This window comes from Fulvia fulva, chromosome 6, assembly GCF_020509005.1.
Source record: "Fulvia fulva chromosome 6, complete sequence".
Taxonomy (NCBI): Eukaryota; Fungi; Ascomycota; class Dothideomycetes; order Mycosphaerellales; family Mycosphaerellaceae; genus Fulvia; species Fulvia fulva.
This window is the reverse complement of record NC_063017.1, coordinates 981,986-1,002,004: the sequence shown is the minus strand read 5'-3', so window position 1 is coordinate 1,002,004 and position 20,019 is coordinate 981,986. Positions and strand designations below refer to the sequence as shown.

General features: G+C 53.8%; 10 protein-coding genes across 10 annotated transcripts; 7 read left to right on the top strand and 3 right to left on the bottom strand.

Moving 5' to 3' along the window:
• Window positions 1-6: 6 nt before the first annotated feature.
• On the top strand, window positions 7-831 carry CLAFUR5_06799 (uncharacterized protein; the record flags this gene model as incomplete). The annotated part of the gene is made up of 2 exons (XM_047905947.1): window positions 7-197; window positions 249-831. 2 exons carry the CDS (start codon window positions 7-9, stop codon window positions 829-831), a joined length of 774 nt encoding a protein of 257 aa, XP_047763525.1.
• A 418-nt stretch (window positions 832-1,249) lies between these two features.
• On the top strand, window positions 1,250-1,471 carry CLAFUR5_06798 (uncharacterized protein; the record flags this gene model as incomplete). Its single annotated transcript, XM_047905946.1, has 2 exons — window positions 1,250-1,281; window positions 1,333-1,471. 2 exons carry the CDS (start codon window positions 1,250-1,252, stop codon window positions 1,469-1,471), a joined length of 171 nt encoding a protein of 56 aa, XP_047763524.1.
• A 45-nt stretch (window positions 1,472-1,516) lies between these two features.
• Window positions 1,517-2,048, top strand: CLAFUR5_06797 (uncharacterized protein; the record flags this gene model as incomplete). Its single annotated transcript, XM_047905945.1, has 2 exons — window positions 1,517-1,594; window positions 1,647-2,048. 2 exons carry the CDS (start codon window positions 1,517-1,519, stop codon window positions 2,046-2,048), a joined length of 480 nt encoding a protein of 159 aa, XP_047763519.1.
• Window positions 2,049-2,556: 508 nt separating this feature from the next.
• On the top strand, window positions 2,557-3,384 carry CLAFUR5_06796 (uncharacterized protein; the record flags this gene model as incomplete). The annotated part of the gene is made up of 3 exons (XM_047905944.1): window positions 2,557-2,591; window positions 2,640-2,898; window positions 2,980-3,384. The coding sequence occupies 3 exons, from the start codon at window positions 2,557-2,559 to the stop codon at window positions 3,382-3,384; spliced, it is 699 nt and encodes a 232-aa protein (XP_047763518.1).
• A 310-nt stretch (window positions 3,385-3,694) lies between these two features.
• Window positions 3,695-4,402, top strand: CLAFUR5_06795 (uncharacterized protein; the record flags this gene model as incomplete). Its single annotated transcript, XM_047905943.1, has 2 exons — window positions 3,695-3,729; window positions 3,778-4,402. 2 exons carry the CDS (start codon window positions 3,695-3,697, stop codon window positions 4,400-4,402), a joined length of 660 nt encoding a protein of 219 aa, XP_047763517.1.
• Window positions 4,403-4,976: 574 nt separating this feature from the next.
• Window positions 4,977-6,099, top strand: CLAFUR5_06794 (uncharacterized protein; the record flags this gene model as incomplete). Its single annotated transcript, XM_047905942.1, has 3 exons — window positions 4,977-5,161; window positions 5,264-5,462; window positions 5,596-6,099. 3 exons carry the CDS (start codon window positions 4,977-4,979, stop codon window positions 6,097-6,099), a joined length of 888 nt encoding a protein of 295 aa, XP_047763516.1.
• A 688-nt stretch (window positions 6,100-6,787) lies between these two features.
• CLAFUR5_06793 (Amino-acid permease inda1) lies at window positions 6,788-8,650 on the top strand (the record flags this gene model as incomplete). The annotated part of the gene is made up of 3 exons (XM_047905941.1): window positions 6,788-7,123; window positions 7,181-8,314; window positions 8,366-8,650. 3 exons carry the CDS (start codon window positions 6,788-6,790, stop codon window positions 8,648-8,650), a joined length of 1,755 nt encoding a protein of 584 aa, XP_047763523.1.
• A 1,947-nt stretch (window positions 8,651-10,597) lies between these two features.
• On the bottom strand, window positions 10,598-12,043 carry CLAFUR5_06792 (uncharacterized protein; the record flags this gene model as incomplete). The annotated part of the gene is made up of 3 exons (XM_047905940.1): window positions 10,598-11,469; window positions 11,506-11,587; window positions 11,621-12,043. The coding sequence occupies 3 exons, from the start codon at window positions 12,041-12,043 to the stop codon at window positions 10,598-10,600; spliced, it is 1,377 nt and encodes a 458-aa protein (XP_047763522.1).
• A 620-nt stretch (window positions 12,044-12,663) lies between these two features.
• Window positions 12,664-14,745, bottom strand: CLAFUR5_06791 (Alpha-actinin-like protein 1; the record flags this gene model as incomplete). The annotated part of the gene is made up of 3 exons (XM_047905939.1): window positions 12,664-14,554; window positions 14,618-14,650; window positions 14,723-14,745. 3 exons carry the CDS (start codon window positions 14,743-14,745, stop codon window positions 12,664-12,666), a joined length of 1,947 nt encoding a protein of 648 aa, XP_047763521.1.
• Window positions 14,746-15,327: 582 nt separating this feature from the next.
• CLAFUR5_06790 (uncharacterized protein) lies at window positions 15,328-17,976 on the bottom strand (the record flags this gene model as incomplete). Its single annotated transcript, XM_047905938.1, has 3 exons — window positions 15,328-17,357; window positions 17,412-17,483; window positions 17,538-17,976. 3 exons carry the CDS (start codon window positions 17,974-17,976, stop codon window positions 15,328-15,330), a joined length of 2,541 nt encoding a protein of 846 aa, XP_047763520.1.
• Between the last annotated feature and the right edge of the window lie 2,043 nt (window positions 17,977-20,019).

Genomic DNA, 20,019 nt, shown 5'->3' with positions numbered 1-20,019 from the left:
TACTTGATGAGTATAAAGAACTTCTTCGCGCCTCTTCTTGCTAACATATCTCCCACGCTACTCCTTCCCACCAGCATACCACACTTCTCACTACACTCGCACAAGTACCAACAAATACCACCATATCACCAAACCACCATCCACGACGTCCATCCGACGTTCAAGATGACCACTCAACCACCCATCAAGCGCCGCAAGTAAGTCATACCATCAGTATCCTAATCTTCACCATGCTAACCAATTCGTAGGCTCGATTTCACCGAGGAGTACAAGATCGTGGTCGGCACCGGTACCGAGCAGGCAACATGGACCATCGCCAAGCACTTTCTCGTCAAGCACTCCGAGTTCTTCAAGAGCGCCTGCTCGAAGGACTGGAAAGAAGGGCAGACCAAGGTCATCGAGCTCAAGACACTCGAACCCGACACGTTTGCGATCTACATGCAGTGGCTGTACACTGGTGAGCTCGTGGTAGATGAGCTTGATGACGAGGCCAGAAAACAAACAAATCTGGGGCAGTCATTCTTGTCCATGATCGACGTCTACGTTCTGGCTGACTTCTTACGCGACCTACCTGTGCGCAATGCCGTCACCGACCTGATCCGCGAGTACGACGCCAAGTACGCCTTGGTGCCGGCATCGACTCAGTTCGCGCGTGTGATCGATGAGACGCCCGAGGGCTCGACTCTCGCAAGGCTTTTAACCGACATTTACGCGGCACGCGTGGCACTCGACGAGAAGATGCTGAAATATTGCCCACCATCGGTCATGAAGAGACTACTACAGAAATTCTTCGAGAGTCGCGAGGCAAAAGTCATTCTGGTTGAGCCATGAACCAAAGAGAAGTGCGCTTACCATGAGCACGACGACGCTCATCCAAAGTGTGCGTGAGCACGGCGAGGAAGCCGGAACAATACGAGAAGCACAGAACGAGCAGCAAACAGCATTCCTCGCTTTCGGTTATCAAATGTGCCAACATAAACGAATTGGCATTAGATAAGGTCGACTTCAGGCATGGCTATGGGCGCTCAATGGTAGGGGTTAGTAACGGCATGTAGCTTCCCAAACGATGCAATCTTCCTGATCTCATTCACTCACTCTGCTGCAGCGCTGTCACAAGCTTGCGGCAGACAGCTCGCAGGCAGCAGAGTGGGGCATTGTAACATCACTTTTCTCACTGCTCGAACTACTCCTTTTTCGATTTCATCTGGCTCCCAACATCGACCACCTACACCATCTGACCACCGCCATCATGGCATCTCAACCACCACTGAAGCGCCGCAAGTGAGTCAGTCAAGCAAAGCCACTTCTCCATACCATACTGACATCACTCAGGCTCGACCCATACGAGGAGTTCGAGATCACCGTCGGATCTGGTGAAGCTACCAGAGTTGTCACCGTGGCCAAGAATTACCTCACCAAGTCATCCGAGTTCTTCAAGAAAGCTTGCAACGGCGTCTGGCAGAAAGCATAAACCAGAAACATCCCCCTGCCCGAAACAGACCCGAAGATCTTTGCGATGTACCTGCAGTGGCTCTACACAGGCGAGATCGTCGTGACTGAAGAAGAGTGGCCGCCGGAGGAAGCTGAAATTGCAGTATGTAGTGAAAGGTCCTCGACTCCTCGGTACCTTCTCTGACCCATAACAGATCCACAAGGCTTACGTGCGACCATTCTACCGAGCCCTGGTTTACTTGTACATCTTGGCCGATATGCTGATGGATATGACACTACGCAATTGTACGCTGGATGCCTTAAGATCCTACATTTATCACAGCCCAGTCGTACCGAACAATGTGTTGGTCACCAAAGTCTTCAAGGACACTCCGCCCGGCTCGAAGCTATCGACTTTGCTCGTGGACATCTTCGCCTGCTATACAAATTGCTCGTTCTCCGCGAACCCCAAACACGACTACCCGACATCGTTCTATCGAATGTTGTTGGACAGAGTTGTCCCCGCGGCGAAAGGTACATCAGTCTTGCAAAACCCATACACGGCTCCCAAATGTACCTACCACGAGCACGATGCATCGTGCCCACCTTGCGAGTGAGTACAGGATTAGCTCGAAGGAGGAGATAGAGATTCCGCGGAAGAGGTGGAGACAATGGCTTCAGTGTCCTAACAGGGAGCATGAGATGATGAGCTGGCGCTTGCCACATGGCTTGATGGACATCGGCTACCGGTGAGATTTCCGTGAGAAATGCTGAGCAGGCAAAGGATGAGTGCATCGGCAATATGTGGTGCGTATCTGCAGCAAGCGCGCATGCTGATATGCTGGGCAGTCGAGCTTCTCATCTATCTTCGTAGGTCGAAGGAGTGGTAGTGAATCGAAGGCGGCTAAGCAAAGAAGTGAAGCTGAAGCCGTTCTGGTGGTGGGGCGATCGCTTGGAAGGACTCTCATTCACTCGATTTCGTGCCATGTGTTCCCCACCCCGCGTGTCTGAAACACTTCCTCACTTCTTCCAACAACTTCGCTACTCAGCCGCCACCACTGCAACATCGCAATTTAGCAACCACCACCAGCTTCCTAAACATCTGCAGCACACCAAAAAAACAACATGTCTACCCAACCACCACCAGCTAAGCGTCGCAGGTACGTTGTCTCGCACCGTACTCTAGGCGGACACTGACAGTACTGCAGAATCGACCTCTTCGAGGGATTTTGTGTCACCCTCGGACAAGACGACGAACAGAAGACCATCACAGTCGCGAAGACCTACCTCACCAAGTCGTCCGACTATCTCAAGAAGGCCTGCAATAAGGAGTGGAAGGAAGGCCAGATGAAGACTATCGAGTTACCGGACATCAAGCCTGACACCTTCGCCATCTACGTCCAGTGGCTGCAAACTGGAGAGCTGGTGCTGTCGGCCGAAGAACTCCCAGCTAGAGATGCCGAACGGGTATGTACTACTACAATCCCGCGCCTCACTCGAGGCCATTGTCTCAGGTGGTCAATCTGCCATGTACTAATCAGATATCAGTCCACCATAGTTACGCATTGGGACGTCCTCCAGCCGAAGATCGTCGACCTTTACATTCTTGTTGATTACCTAGCCAACACCATAGTGCGCAACTTAGCGATTGACGAGTGGAAAAGCGCAACGCACGCTTTGAAGTTCGGCCCAAGTATCTCGGAGGTCAAGGTCGTTTACGAGAAGACTCCGCCCAAATGCATGCTCCGCAAGCTGATGGTGGACTGGTCCGTGGCAGGCGTTCAATCTGAATGGATCACGAACAATGGGACAAATCTTCCTGCTGAGTTTCTGGCCGACGTATTCGCCGAATGGACAAGACTTCGAGGTGAGAAGGAATGGCCGCAAGCGCCGTATGAGCGCGAGAAGTGCTATTATCACGAGCATGACGAGGAACGCTTGAAGTTCACTTGAAGGCATCAAAGGCGTTGCAATAAGCAGTTTACACACGGGCATGAATTGAGATCGAAGCTGTTGTGAAAGCAGCATGCGCGTGCATTACTCTGAGATAGACCTGCGAGTGAATTTCATCGAAACCCCGAGTTACATGTGAAGACCTCACACAAGCTGGATCTTTCAACACACAACACGTTCAACCTTACTCTTCTAAGACAAAAGATCGTCACCACTGACCACCTCACATTCTTTATCAAACTACACTTCCCACAACTACACAACCACCACAACCTCTAAGACCTCCACTATTACCCCCGACCAACAGAACATGGCTCCCGAAAACAACCCAAACAAACGCGCAATGTAAGTACAGCCGTTGACCAAGATGTGTACCTATGCTGATGGATCTAGGCTCGACTTCGACGCCTACATTACCGTCCTCGTCGGCAAGGAAGAGAAGTCCTACATGGTCCACGAAGGCGTCATCACCAACCACTCGCGCTTCTTCCGAGCTGCGTGCTCCGGCCAGTTCAAGGAGGCACAAGAGCGTGTGGTGTGTCTGCCAGAGACCGATCCAAAGCTCTTCAGTGCCTACCTTCAACACGTCTACACCGACCGAGTCGTGATCATGGCACCAGAAGAGGCAGCCGCTGACAAGGCTGGAACCAGCCAATACATAAAGCTGTCCGAGCTATACGTCCTAGCCGACAAGCTTGACGATCTACGCTTGCGCAACGACATCGTCGACTGCACCATCCAATTGGAGGCTGCAGTCAAGACACTACCGAGTCCGGCTGCGATTCGGATTGCCTACGAGGAGGTCCCAGAGAGCTGTCTGCTTCGCAAGCTTATGAGAGACTTCTACACGTGCAAAGCGCATGGTAAGTGGCTGCAGAAGAGCAGGAGTAAGCTTCCAGCCGACTTCATCTTCGGCGTTGCCTGTTCCGTTCGGGAGGGACCATCGCCTCGGACGAGACCGCGGTGCGAGTACCATGAGCATAGCGATGAGCATCCGAAGTGTTCTGAGGAAGAGTGAAGGGGGTCAGCAGTTGTCGACCATGCACTGCGGGATATCTGGAGGCCGGATCAGAGACTGTTGGGGTGTGGTGGAAGGCGCTTGAAGACCATGTTCCCATCAATTGTGAGGGCTTTCTGCGTTCGTGTCAACGCTCGTTTGTTAGATGTGCACTGCCTCCTACAGGCGAAGTCCGTCTGCATCTCTGCAGATCAGCAATACCAAGACCACAAGATCATCTCTCCTTACAAGTCACCCCAGACAATGCACTCCATCCTGCACGAATGAACTCTATCTCCATCACGTGTCGTGCCTGCCTCCATGCAAGATCGTTTCGCGAGCGATTCCTCAAGCAGGGTTAGTGCCGAGCTTGTTGCCAGAGCTTTTCACGTGAAGGGCGCTGGATCGATTCTGCGGTGACATATGAGCAGGCTTCGTGCTGAACAAGCATGATCAACGTCCAACATGGCAAAGTCGTGTAGCTTAGCAAATGTTGCTGTCGATGTGGAGCTCTGTGTAAGGTGCCTCGCCCTGTCTTGCTGTGACCTTGATGAGCCTATGTACATATAGTAAGCCAAAGGACCATTCTCGCATCATGACTCCTCGCAAACCAAATCTGCAAACGTCTGACGATCTTCTCATCTGCAATGAATGTGGAACGCAGTACCCAGTCAGAGAGGACTCAGGCAGAAATGAGTGCAAGGTCTGCGACGATCCAAGACAGTATGTTCCTGCCACAGGTCAGGCTTTCACCACGCTTGGGAAGCTCAAAGGAGCTGGGTACAAGAACGTTTGGTGGCAGAACGAGCATGGTCCTAGAGTCTGATCAGTGGAGACATATCCTCCTGTGAGTTGTTAGCATCACTCATGCTGACGAGTCAGGGAGTTTGCCATAGGAGAGCGAGCGGAACTCATCCAGACGAACAGAGCCGACATTCTCTGGGACCTGATACCCTTCCTTGACCAAGAGAACATCGATAAGATCGTCAAGCTAGGTGGTCTTGAGGCTATTGTCACATCACACCTGCGTTACTACTCGACTTGGGCGGACTGGTCCCGAACATTCAGTTGTCCAGTGTCCGTAAGTCTGCCGATGTCTTCCCGTGGTGCTTGTGTGGCTGGCTGAGACCTCTTGGGAGCCGGCATTCTTAAACAGTGCTCGATCTCACAGTTCAAGATGCAATGCTTTCTCTGCTGCGCTGATTTCCAAGCAGGTCGGCGAGCCTGATAAGTCATGGCTGGAGCGCGTGGACACGCCAGGCGCGGAGATCCGGGTTTTGCACGACACGTATACGCCAATCCCTAGAGGCTCAGGAGCCACCGCGATCCTCGCTGGAGGCCATCTCCCTGTCAGTCTGCTCTTGCATTGGAGTAAGATCCTCTTCATCGCGGATACGATCTTCACGTCTCCCTCTGCTACGAATCCTGTGCCCGGGAAAGATGGAGTGATCTCGTCCACGCTGTGGTGTAGTATAGCGAACCGGGTGCCGTTACATCCCGACGAGATCCTGCGAATGTGGAGGGTCGTGAAGCCATACGACTTTGATACCGCGTTCGGTGCGTTTCGAGGACAATCGTGCGAATGTGGAGAATCGTACGACGGCGCAGGGGGAGGAGCGAGGTACTGGCGGAGTCAAGGGCAGGCTGCTGCAGAGCCGCAAGAGTTGCCTAAGCGCGATGGCTGGAGTGGGCATGCTCTACTACGAGAGACAATGTGACAATGATGATGGCGGTGGAGAGAGCTGGGGTGAAACTTTTGCGGGGGCTGTTTCCAACACACATCGTGGCCATTGCTTCGAATTCCGTTTACCTAATTGGATTGTCCAGACTTCATTCACATGGCAGTGGAGCCCATCCGCGTGGTCTGTGTTCCCGTAATACGGTCCTGTAGTCTGTACGTGCAGTGCACGCAGTCCTCCTTCTACATCGAGCGGAGCGTTGCGTTGCGCTCGCATAGCACCGGCGAATGCGACGCAGGCTGGCACCAAGGCCGCACATGAGCGATACGCTTCGCAGGCACAGCAGGAAGTCGAAGGGGCGCATCACGCCTCCCTCCACAGGATCACGGCTATTATCCCAATCATGGACTGCCAACCCGAAAGGAGATAAGACTTGATAAGTGTCTCCCCGATCGCATTGGTGCGCTCGAGTAAACAGGACTTGTCGAGGCAAATCGCCAAGTGCATTAGCTCCCTTGGCCCAAGGACCACGGGCAACCATGCTCGTGAACGAGTCCTTGGCCCCAGGGTCTGGGTGCGTGCATTAGTGCGGTCGAGCTGGGAGCGGCTTTGTCGGACTCGACAAAGGAATGTATAAGTACCACATCTGCGGCATGCGCTGGACCTTTCGCCCAGTGCAACCGTTGTTTCTCCACCAACACACGTCACGACAATACTACTGCCCGTCATGGCGACCAGGGACATGGGGCCGACCGATTTCGAGAAGGGGACTGGACCGAAGCTCGAGTCGACAAGCACAAACATCAGCAATGATGGCGAGATCATCTACGACAACCAGGAGCAGCTCAGTTACTGGGATCGCATGGGTGTTACACCCAGGTCTTTCCAGAGACGAACCCTCGCCGACCAGCACAACCAGTTGAACAAGACCCTCAAGACCCGCCATCTTCACATGATTGCCATTGGAGGCTCCATCGGTGCCGGACTTTTCGTCGGATCTGGTGGCGCGCTGTCGAAAGGTGGTCCTGCCTCGTTGCTCATCGGCTTTATGGTTATCGGTGTGGTACGTCCTTTGTCTGCACGTTCTGAGCTTGTCTGCCACATACTGACTAGTAGATAGATGATGTTCAACGTCGTATACGCCCTTGGTGAACTCGCTCTGCTCTACCCAATCTCCGGTGGTTTCTACACTTACTCGACCCGCTTCATCGATCCATCATGGGGTTTCGCCATGGGCTACAACTACGTCTTCCAATGGGCAATTGTCTTACCGCTAGAACTTGTGGTTGCTGGTCTCACAATCAATTACTGGGGAGCCGATGTCAATGTCGCGGTCTGGATCACAATCTTCCTGGTCGCTGTCATTGTCATCAACATCTTCGGAGTACTCGGATACGCTGAAGAAGAATTCTGGGTCTCGCTTCTCAAGCTGAGCACCATCATCGTCTTCCTCTTCATGGGTGTCATCTTCGTCTGTGGTGGTGGTCCAAGCCGCGGCCAGTACAGCGAATACTGGGGCATGCGTACATGGTACAACCCGGGCGCCTTCAACGACGGCATCTTCGGATTCTGTAGTGTCTTCGTCACTGCCGCTTTCTCTTTCTCCGGTACGGAGCTTGTCGGTCTGGCCGCTGCAGAGACCGAGAACCCACAGAAGTCGCTTCCAGGTGCTATCAAGCAAGTCTTCTGGCGCATCACACTCTTCTACATCTTGGGCCTGTTCTTCGTGGGAGCGCTCCTCCGATACGATGATGAGCGTCTCCTCGGTGCGGGTCTCATCGATGTCTCGGCCTCGCCATTCGTCATTGTCGCCGTCGATGCCGGTATCCCAGCTTTCGGAGACTTTGTCAACGTCGTCATTCTGCTCGCTGTGATCAGCATCGGTCTCTCCGGTGTTTACGGTGGCTCCCGAACTTTGACTGCGCTCGCTGAGCAAGGTTACGCGCCCAAGATCTTCGCATATGTCGATCGCGCCGGACGTCCACTGTACTCCACCATCGCTATCATCGCATTCGGACCCATCGCATACGTCTCGTTGGCTAGCAGCGGTGTCACCGTCTTCGCCTGGCTACAAGCACTTTCTGGTCTCGCCGCCCTCTTCACATGGGGCAGCATCTGCCTTGCGCATATCCGTTTCCGATCTGCTTGGAAGTACCACGGTCACACTACTGATGAGCTCCCCTTCAAGGCCATCTTCGGCGTCACCGGATCCTGGATCGGCCTGATCCTCAACGTCATCGTCCTGGTTGCCACAGTAAGTTGACCTTGCACCCGCAATAGATACACTTTACTAACATCCTGACAGTTCTACACTTCCATTGCTGGTGCCATCCGCGCATCCCGAGGAGAGAACGGCGAGACGCTCGTCGCCGAGGGCGTCTCAGCATTCTTCCAGGGCTACCTCGCCATCTTCGTCGTCATCGTCTTCTACCTCATCGGCTTCATCTGGAAGCGACAGAGCTGGGTGTCGATCAAGAACATCGATGTTGACTCTGGTCGTCGTGAGATCAACTACGAGGCTTTCGAGGCAGAGAAGCTTAAGAGGCAGAACTGGGGACCCGCAAGACGTTTCCTCGACAAGCTTTTCTAAGTCGTAGGATAAAGATGGGATGTGTGCATAGCTCCTTCTCATGAACGAAACGTGTTGGGAAGTTTTCATTGCAGGTGTACACGTCTTCCTGTTGACATGTCATGTGCATGAGATGAAGCGATGTCGTTGCCACGCCCTATCGAACGGACATGAGGTCCGATGCTACATGATTGGCTCACAAACTAGCGTATCCTAACCCTCCTCTCCTTCCCCCTTCCACTTCGCCTTCATCATCCCATTCTCCTCCAACCTCACAGGAACATACTGTACCTCTCCCTCCATACCACCTTTCACGTGTCACGCGCAAAACAGCACAACATCCAGCAATCAATCCTCGAGCTCCACCACCGCGGTCGCGCGTACAGGCCAAGAGTTTCCACGCCGCCTGGGCACTTGGCGTACCTTATCGCCTGCTGCTTTCGGCTGGGTCGTGCTGTTGGTTCTCGCGAAGGCGAAGCAATCCACTGGTCGGATGTCTGATGGCCCCTCATGGCACTGTGGCGTGTTTCTGGAAGGATTGAGGAAGGATGTCCGCGTGACAGACAGCTGTGCTGCCAAGAAACGTGCACCGCGCACTGCGCGAAGAGCCAGTCCAGTCCGTTCCATTGATTCCGAATGGTTCGTCGGGTGTTTTGATGATGAGGCACAGGTTCTGGACAGCTCGTCGATCGTTTCAGGGACCATTGCGGCGTTACCGCGATGTGGCAAGCAGTCACGCGAACAATGGTAGCCACACCACGCCCAGCAGCAGTATATTTCTTTGTCATGCTGTCGACAGAGGCGCACACGATCCCGGATGTGGCACAAGCCTTCTGTCGTAATTTCGCGTGGCGGCCACGAGCACGCGACAGGCACTGACTTTCCCTTCAACGAAGCATTGTGGAGGCATGAGAAATGCGGCGTTTGCTTGTTCACACATGCCCAGAAAGAGCTGAGCATCAGCACTAATGCGACAGGGGAAGTTGATAAGACTGCTATCACAGGATGACCCGTAGATGGCCAGAGCTATGACCGGTCTTGTCGTTGGCAAGATGTTGGTCAAAGAGATCCTATTGCTGGTGCATATTGGATAGACGGCTGGGCCAAGCATCGGGTTCATGTCGCTGTCCGATGCGGTTTACGCCTGGGTCGCGTCAAGGCTGACAGGCTTATCATCTGCATGGAATGTGGGTCAACGTTCTGGAAGTCATCCACATCTGCGGCTAGGTGACGATTTCGAGACAAAGGTGAGAGATCACGCAGCCTGATCCTTCGGCAATGCCGGGAGAAGACCAGGTGCGTCAGTGTCTTGTATTGCCACCGACGCCAAGAAGCGCTGCAGTCAGTTCATCTCTCGGAAAGGGCACGCGTCCGACAGGCGAAGGATTAAGTGGCTGCATAGAGGCGCTCTGCCTCGGCGGAGGTGGATGTAACGTGATATCAAACAGTTCCATCGGCTGACTACGCAATACTGCAGACTACACCCAGACCTCCAGCTGTCCTCCATTCGGTATACCTAAGCAGGGACAACTCCCGAGGTCAGGTCATAACAGCATGTCGCAGCAGTAGCGTCCTGATCGACTTCCAGTGCCTCCTCCGCCACCTCACATTGTCCGCTCGCGGCGCATGCTATACTCCCTCGAATACTCGCGACTAGGGTCCAGAGAATCTGCAATGACGAGCACTGAGCCAGTTCCTCCTTGAAGATCATTGCATGACCAATGATGTCGTAGGGAAGTCCAACCCAAATTTAAGGACCTCCAGCGAGTCCACAGCTTCAGTCGTAGTGCCAGCACGATGTATGTTGGTTGTAGTGATATGGTACCGCTTCCTGATGAGGCTATCAGGACGCACAAATCCTTGTCTGACGAGACGTATCTCTTTATACCACCAGCAGATGCCGCCAGTTACCACTGTCGCTCACATGCGACCTTGATAGATGATGGTTCTCCCCGTCGTGCGTAGCGTTCAGCGAAGCAGCAAGAACAAACCATTCACACTATACCCCTCCAAATCATCAACCACATCAATAATCCTCTGCGCCTTCTCCTCCCCACACACCGGATCAACCAACGAATGGAACTTCTCATCAACCCTATCCCTCGTGAACGGATGCTGTACCTCCCCAAGCGGATACTGCTGCTGATACTCATCCACCCTCCCATTCATCCACTCCACCTTGACCTTCGCCGCGAGACCCGTCATGTCCGGATCCATTACAACCACCATCTCATCGCACAGCGCCCTAATCTCTGGATCCTCTAGCTTCTGATATGCCTGCACCCCCGTCGTTGACCCGTGGATTAATGCGTTCGCCATCTGGAAGTATACCGAGAACTGCGCATCAACGGCGTTATCCGGGTGCACCTTGTTCGGCGTCGGATCTCCCACCAGCAAGAAACTCGCCTTCGGCATCCTCATCTCAACACTCCTCACCAATTCCCCCGCCACGCCCTTTTCCGCATCACAGATCTTGCCCCCAATTTCAATGAAACAATGCGTCATCCTACACGCCGGATACGGCTTCAAAGAAGTCTCCAACCAACACCACTCCTCGCCCAACCCACCCACCAGCCTTCCCAAATCTTTCTCCCCAGGACTATAAGCCTGCAAAAATCCCATCTCCCCCTCAATCGCCCTCGTCGCACCCAGGACTCCATGCTCAGCGAGACTGACGCACATGAACGCATCACACACCGCAAAGCCGGGATGCAACCTCTTATTCCACGCCCCATTGTCGAGATACTGCATACTCCCACCCGCCTTACTCCCCGCCAACCCAAACGCGCACTCCACATCCCCCGTCCCCAGTCCCTTCAACACAGAGATGGCAGCAACAGCTCCAAAAATCCCCGCCGTGGAAGTGTTATGAAAACCTCTCTCGTAAGCGACCATGCCCAATTCCCTCCCTAGCCGACATGTGACTTCGTACCCTACACTAACCGCCAACATGAACCACTCCGAGTTCCGCTACACCCCCATCACTTCCGCCTGCGTCATCGCCGCAGAGACTGCCGTAACGCCCGCATGCAGCGTGCCCGCCGCGTAGGTATCGTCGAAATCTAGTGAATGAGCCAGAGCAGAATTTAGGAGAGCAGCGTATTGGGGCAGCATGTGGGGGTTCCCATGGCCTATGACTGTACTCGCAAGTCTCCCCGCTGAGCTTGCAATAGGTCCACCCTGGAGGGCGAGGATGGTGTTGTAGATGGGTTTCGTGGAGGGCGCGTTGGTGATTGCGCCGAGGGTTACGGCGATGTAGTCTATTAGGACTTCGTTTACTTTCGTCTTGATCTCTGGTGTGAGGTGGGAGGAGGGTGTTGCGGTGGCGACGAAGTGGGCGAGGAGTTTTGTTGCTGGGATTGGTGCGGTGTCGGGTGAGGGTGTTGTGTCGTTGGGTTTGGGGGTGGTGGACATGTTGCGTTGAGGTGGTGGCGTGGTAGCTGTCTTAAATGTTGATGGATACGACTAGAATATGTTGTTAGATGTGATGTACAGCTGTACAGCTAAATGTAGCTCCGACAACGGCTGCTCGTGGGACCCCTCATCTGCTACGAGGAACACTTGCCCAGCACTGATACCGACACGAAGTTAACGATCATGGCAATGAAGACAACTCGCGTATCCATTGACCACGACCCTCCCCATCCTCACCACCATCTCCACAGCAAACCTGCACCAGAAGCAACGAGCACGCCAACTAAAGGCGATTACACAACAATAAACTTCCCATTAACACTACTTGCTCTCTTCTATGCTCCTCATCATCCTATGGTATCACTATGCAATATGCCAACTCTCACTGTGTTTGTGTCCAAGACTCGCGCACAGCCAAAACAAGCCAAACCCAAAGACCATCACTCTCCATCCAAGGTCAAGTGCTGTCTCGCTTTCCAAAAACTCCAGCATAGCGCCTGATTGCAACCTATTCACAAGTAGCCACCTCCACTCCAGCCTCTTCACTCTTCCTCAACGGACTCATCCTCCCCATCCACCAACTCTTCAGCATGCGCAGCCGCCCCATCGAAACCAGAGTCCTACTCATGCTTCCCGTTCGGCTGCTGCTGCTGCCCCTGCTGCCGCTGCTGCCCCTCCTTCCCCTTCTCCCCATGCAAATACCGCTCCATAAAACGAACATAATCAAACTTCGGCAAATCGCGATCCTCCTGCAAATCCGGGCCCTTATGCGCCGGCATAGTCTGCACAAGCTGCTCCACAATCTCCTCCGGAATCAGGGAATGCGTCAGATCCAACTCCGTCACATACGGCTTCCCATCGGCAACCTCTCTGAAACTCTCAAAGACCTGTTCTGCAGTATTCTGATCCTCGGTCACATCGACCATGAACCTGATGAATTGCTCGAAGCTAACGTTTCCGCCGCGACCGGCGACTTCGATGAAGCGTTCGTGCATTTCTTGTTCGTCGTAGACGAGGCCTAGGGAGGCGAGGGCGGCGGAGAATTCGAGTTCTTGTAGGGAGTTGGAGAGGTCGCGGTCGAAGTGACGGAAGACGGACTCGAATTCTTCTAGTTGGATCGGGGTGAGGTTGGTCATGTTACGAGCAACCATCTGATTCTCTAGAAAGGCGAGTTTCTTTTGTACGCTGGAGCGGACGAGGCTGAGTTCGTAGGCGAGTTCGTCGTACGTGTACGTGGTGAAGTCGTTCTCTTCGATGTTGGCCTCGGTACAACGCTGATCGAGGTCCGAGATGATGTCGAGGTATTGGTCGAGGGGCGGGAGGTTTTGTGATATGCGCGTTGTATGTTCGAGCTGGTCTTCCACATCTCCTTCTAGACCTGAGATGCTGACGCTAATGGTCTGGAGTGCCAGCGCAAAGTCGTTAGCTTTGTCGGCGAATGATCGCCGTAGATTGTTCTTGATGTCACGGATCTTCATGTTGATGACTTGACTTCGAGTTCGCTCTGCCTCCATGAGGCCCATCCAGGACTCGTCGAGAGCTTCCAGACTTAGCTCCGCTGGTGGCTGATATGGTCGCAACCGGTACGTGTTGAGCTTCGTCTTGATGTTCCCAAGCAGGCCAGCAAGATCGCTCTTCTCAGCAACCCAGTCGCGCTTTTCTCTCCGCTTGTACGCCGTGAAGTGTCGACTCTGCTCTTTCGCATCTGCATATGTGTCGTCAAACACGGCTGCTGTCCAGTCCTCACGCTGCTTTGCGATCGATGCCTTCAACGCTCGGATCCTTCGCTCGTAGTCGTTCTGCATCTCCCACGCGCCCTGCATATTGGAGACAAACTTCTCGACTCGTCTCCCAGCGTTCTCCACCTTCTCCATCTGCGAGAAAGCATGGAACCAGTAGGCGATGTATGTCATAAGCGACCTCTCATCCGGCTTCGCAACATCACACACATCCTCGACGTCAAGCAGGTCCGGGATCCCAATCTCCTTGCTCGCAATGTCGAAGGCCAGCTGCATGTTGCCCTTGTGGTCGGACTTGTCCAGCTGATCATAATCGATCAGGTCCGGCCTGTGAATGTCCAACAACGCACAGAAAGCCAGTCCATCATTCCAGCTATTCGAGAAGTCCCTCACCTCCACCTCATCATAACACGCCGTCTTCCTCTGACACCACAGCAGCAGACCTTCTCTTGCACTCAGGCCCTGGTCGTTGATGTCGCTGATCGTGAAGCGCAAGATGAGCGTCCATATCAGACCGAGTATAATCTTCCGGTTTCCATCCACCACATCCTCAGCGCCGATGTTCGTTAATTGGATCTTCCGTGCTTTTATAAAGTCCAGCGCGATATTGACATTCTCGAATCGCTGTACCCGCAGTTTCGGTCGTGCAGCATATCGGCCTAACGAGTCCTGTGAGAGAATCTCGAGGAGGTGGATGAGGGCGATGCCGTCGGAGAGGTCGGTGACAAGGTTATCGATGTGTACATTTCGCGCTTTGAGTTTGTTGTTGAGCCTGAGATGGCCCGGTCAGCTCCCTTCTCCTGGTACATGTACTCGCAGTCGCAGCCAAACATACCATTTCCCAAACGTCTTCTCCTGGACCTTGACCCTACAGACACATCACCGTCAGCTTCTTCTTCACCATCACCCATTACCCCTCTATACGAGTGCTGTGACCCACCAAGACTGCTCAAGCACCGCCATGACACTCTCTGCAAACTTGCATGTTATTCCAAGACAAAGTGCGCGGAAGTACTGGGGCGATTCGCAAAGATACGCTGGTAAGGAATATGCGCGACTCGAGAAAGATGCTCGGTTATGCACGGTCAGGAGAAGTCACAAGTCAGTCACGGTGGGTAGTTTGGTTATTAGGAGGTATTGAATTGCGCAAGGCGCTTGCCCAATCATCAATTGGAATTGGTTGGTGAAGCAACCACTTCCAGTAAGGTTCTGGGCTGCAGCGCGGGCGGGCCTGTCTTGTGGGGGGGGGGCTGAGCCACACGTATTTCAACCACGCGTCCTATCACGATAGCCACTGCATGTTCTTTCGAAGTACTGGTGCAGATGCATCAAGCTGTTAGTATCAGCCATATACGAATGTGCTTCTACAGGATCAACTCCCCCGCCAAAGAAAAGGGTATCTGTGGTACTCGCGCCGCCCGAACGCACAAATCAGCAATCAAATCAGATCCCGCTCATTCGCAACAACAGTCAAGGCAATAAAACGCATCATCAAAGGGAGTGTTCATTCTTCGTATCGCTCGTACTTTCGCCTCATTCATCTCATCATATCCATCCAGCTTCCTCCTGCGTGGGAGGCGGCACACTGGTATTGCTCCGCGACCTATGCCTCGGGTTCGAGGGCGTCGACGAGCGGTCCCTCTGAACAGTCCTTCCTGCGGAGAGGAGAAGTGACGTGTCGTCTCCTTCTGGCCTGCGCATCACGATAGGGTCTGGTGAAGCGCGTTCCCAGTTCGATGGGAACTTCAAGCTGTCACGCTGGACTACGCCATCTCTGTTGCAGAACTCCACTAACTCAGCGTCTGGACTGTGAGGGACGGACTCGAGAGGTCGGGAGACTCTACCACGTAGCTGTATGCTCGATCTGCTTTTGCGCTTGCTGTGCATGAGATCTGGCATCGAGCTGGTGGATGCTGATGACCAGCGCGTCGTGTCGCTGCCTGTTTGCAAGGACTGTGTTGACTTTTGGCTGCTCTCGAATGACCCGTACGAGCTGGACTTGCGATGCCGCGCGCCTCCGGGTCGATCAGACTCGGGATCGCTGAGGTATTCTGGGATTGTGCTGTCAATGATAGGAAAGTGCGTAGTGCTGGTAGCTGGGCTGTATGTCGACCCACCGACTGTTTCGTCGGCTTCCGTCAAGCTGAACTTTGGAGGTGGTGTCTTGGCCTGGGAGGATGTGTATTGGGGTGAGAAATCGGGACTTTTGCGTAAAGGCTCAGTGGACACGCTGCGAGCAGCCAGGAATCCTTTATGGCCAACAGAGGTTCCGCGCTTGTGCTGTGCGTTGACGGACGGTGCCTCACTGTTGGTGCTCGCTTGGGTATGCACGGACGTATCAGACGTTTGTCTCGTGCTCAATGAGCTATTTGAAGCGAACGCGGATGGTCGATCTATCCACGCTGACAGTCGTATGCCACCGCCTTGACTGCTCGCGCCACTTCCATTGAGGTCAGGCGATGGTCGCACAGATGGTAACGTCGACTCACTCTCATTCGTCTTCTTCGATGATATGACAGAAGCAGTCTTCCAGTCGAAGTTGCACATCGCTTCCGCTGCTTGCTCGTAGGCAAAGTCGATGTCATCTTCCCAGCTCGAGTCTCCTAGAATGTCCGTACCAAGCGAGCTGAAGGACTTCGATGTAGTTGTTGCATGTGTTGACCGAGACGACCGTTTAGTCTCGCTGGGTAGAACGTAGTCGGGCTGTTTCCCTTTCGATCCAGATCGAGATCGTGCAGATTGTCCAGTCTGCTCGGATTGTTCCTCCACTGGCTTCTCCGCATCTGTCTTCGTAGCCGCCGAGGGGAATAAAGAGTAAGAAGGCGCTCTGTGAGGCCTGTTTTTAACCTCCACTGTGGCAGCCGGGGTCGATGTCGCCTCTTGCGGAATGGCCGGCAATGGCTGCTTCTCACGGAAGCTTTGTCCCGCAAGACGTCCTTTTTTCAGAGTACTGCCGCCCTCCGCATCTGCTGCAGGCTGAGAGATGGGCCTTTGGCCAGCCGGAAGACTGGTTCGTGCTCTCCTCGCTTCACTTCGGGAAGAACTCCGAGGTAGAACCGCATTGTCAAAAGAACCTGACGTACGGAGCCTCGGTGATTTGTTAGTCAACGTAGGTGACCTCAAAGCGAGCATAGAAGAGTAGTAGTTAGGCGCAGGTGACGAAGGCAGTGCTTCGGCCATTCCAAGTTTGTTGACCTCCTCCAAAGATGTGTAGGCATCATCTGGGTTGAAGTTCGTCTCCTGTGTCTCATCGAACAACGTTTCGTCTAGACTGCGAGTCACTTCGGGCACGACAGGTGTGGTGTTCGTCATCGCTGGCTTGCTACTTTGCTCTGGAGTGACTGGTCTTTGCGCTGAGGAAGCGCTTCCTGTCCGAGGTCGGTTGCCTAGATCGTCCGCTTTAATCCCAGTAAGACGCCCCTTCGGTCTCTGATAGGCATTGAGCTGCCAAAACTTCGTCTTCAGGTCCCTTTCGTCCACAGTCTCCAGTCGCGGTAAATGCTTCCTAGCGGTGTGTGTGAGATGCTGAAAGTTGAATGGTGGTGAGATACTAGTCTTTTTCCGGTGGTGATAGACTGAGACAAGTTAGTGAAGATCGATACATGGATGCTTCGAACTCGAGCACTCACACTCTTTTTCTTGATCTTCAATGGGTTTTGGATTCGGCCTCTCGAATCTGGCTAATGATCGCAGAGTTGTACCTTGAACATGGCGAGTTAGATCGATCTTGACACTCTCACAGTCAATCAACTCACTATGCCGAGACCTGGATCGAGTTGCGTCTACGGAGCGTGAAGTCGGTCGCGGTGGATTGACTTCGCCATCAGCACCGTCAGCATTGGCACGACTTCGTCCTCGAAGGAGAGAGTTACGTATGTTTTCCAACGGCTCTGCAGTCCTTCTTCGACTTTCACTTCGAGCAGTGCTGGGTCGCGAATCGTTGTGAGAGCTCATGGTGGAATGGATTGAGGGAGCACCTTCCTTCGTCGCCTCTGAGCTCGACCGACCAAAGAATGATAAGCGTTTCCTTCGCGTCGACGCCGGTGAACGTGACGTCTGGCTCGAGGTTTCGGCGCGTGACCATGACCGGCCCGGAGTATTTGCTCTCTGTCCAGCAGAATCCATAGGTCGCGCTGTGTCGTCTGAAACGTGGTGACCTGGAGGATCTGGAGGCACCAATGCTTGGTTCGTCATGGCGCGGCCGTGAAGATCATCGCTGTCCGTGGGTCCATGTACGTTGCGCCGCCAACCGCCAGAGTGCTGAGAGTTGTTGACCTGCAGGAAGCTTATGTGTGACGGGCAGCGGGAGATCGTCTTGACGCTGTGAAGTGAAGAGCAGCAGTCCAACGGAGAGAGAGGGCGCAAAGAGTGGCGGCGGCGGAGGCGTCAGTAGTTATGACGGTAATGGCAAGAGCGCGAGAGGATAGTAAGCTTCATCGGGGTGCTCGACGTCGTGCAGATAAAAGTGTACAATGTACGACGTCCCACTGGTGGGTGCGACTGGGGTGCTCCCATCATTTGCAGACTTGCAGTGGCCTGAACACGAACATCGATCATGCTGGTCGGGTACGCAGGAACAATTGCGGAGACTTGTGTGGATGTCAGCCCCGTGTAGAGTGTCTGGCTGGAGCAACCATGTGGAAATCGGGTCAACGTGCCAGTACAATTGGGCGTGTGTTAGAAACAGGAGCCGTGCGGCACGCGCGTGTCATGGGCAGCATGTCGCCAGGTCGCGCAGCCAATTGCCGGCGCCGCGAACGAGCATCCTGGGAGCGCCCGTTCTCGTCCTGCGTCTGAATGGGCATCATCACTGCTACAGCCTACAGCCTACAGCCTACAGCCTACAGCGCTGTTCTCGCTTGGAGAGATGAGCGTCGCTTGTGGGCGAGACATTGGCACATGTACGTACTTTCAGTGGTGCTCGAGTGCCGTGAGCGAGCGGCTTCTGGCAGGTGCAGGAGGGGAATTGCACAGCGGCTGGCTGCAGCAGCGTGCTCGGGCTGGGAGGACCCATGCTGTGGTGCGGGCGTGCTGTGAGGTTGTGGTGAGAGTTGCACGCTTCCCTGCTGGCTCTCTCAGCCATCCGCCTCGGCCATGCATAAGCGACATATCAGCCGGTCCGGGAAACTTGGGAGGCGGGTCGTCAGAGCGTCCGGCTGTCTGCCCCTACCGCACCAAGTGGGAGCGAGTAGTGGAGAGCTGTTGCATGGCAGCTTATTAGAGATGTCGAGATTCAGATGAGAGTCTGAGATATATGAGGGAGGGGACACCACCGCCTCCGTTCTCCGCCCCGCCGGTATCATGTATGCGACGGCAACCTCAATGAATGTACAGTGACCGGTCAAGGTTGGGCCACAAGCTTCGCCGCACCCCAGCAATCGCCGCACCCCAGTGACTTTTTATCATCAACACCACCAATATTGCTCATATCAACTTGATTCTTTTCCCAATGTCTTCGCAGCTATCTGTTTCCATATTCTACATACTCATATCGCGTAAAAACACGTTGTGTTGCCGAGAGGTTGGTGTTGACGCTTCGGCATGGGATTTTGGTGAGAGCCCCACCAAAGCTTCATGCGCCCGTGTCGAGATTCACGCGTTTCTTGCTTTCTCACCACCTCACCACATACAACAACACACCATGGAGCCCACTATAGTGCCCACAGGCTCTCAAATTCTGTATTCGCGATGCTATTCTGAGCAATTTGAGCTACATATCGTGTATTTTGAGCGTGTGTGGCAATTGATACAAGCCAGCAACACCATGTGTCGGAACGCGAGAATCCGAGCTGGGGTGCGGCGATTGCTGGGGTGCGGCGAAGCTTGTGGCCAAGGTTGGCAGCAGCAGGCGGGCAGAGCCAGAGCGTCGGGAGGCACAGTCTTTGGCAGTTCTCGTGTCCAGCGACTGCGAAATGCTGCCGCGGCTAGAGTTACGCGGCAGCCCTGCCCAGCCCTGCCCAGCCCTCACCCAACAAAGTCGACAGAACTCAGAGGCCACTTGCTATTCACCAAACCACGGGTAGCTGTTCGCCAAGCCCGAAACCAGGCTAGAGATAGTAACGGAGACGGACATTCACTCCGATTAACAATTGATTAGACATTTACTAGCAATTGATTCAGAAACTTAATTACGTAATTTTTATTAATCTCTCTCTATATCTCCGGATCTTTACGACTTTAACGACGCGTCGCGCCTAACCTTAATTCTAACTCTCTTACTAGGAGCACTAACTTTTT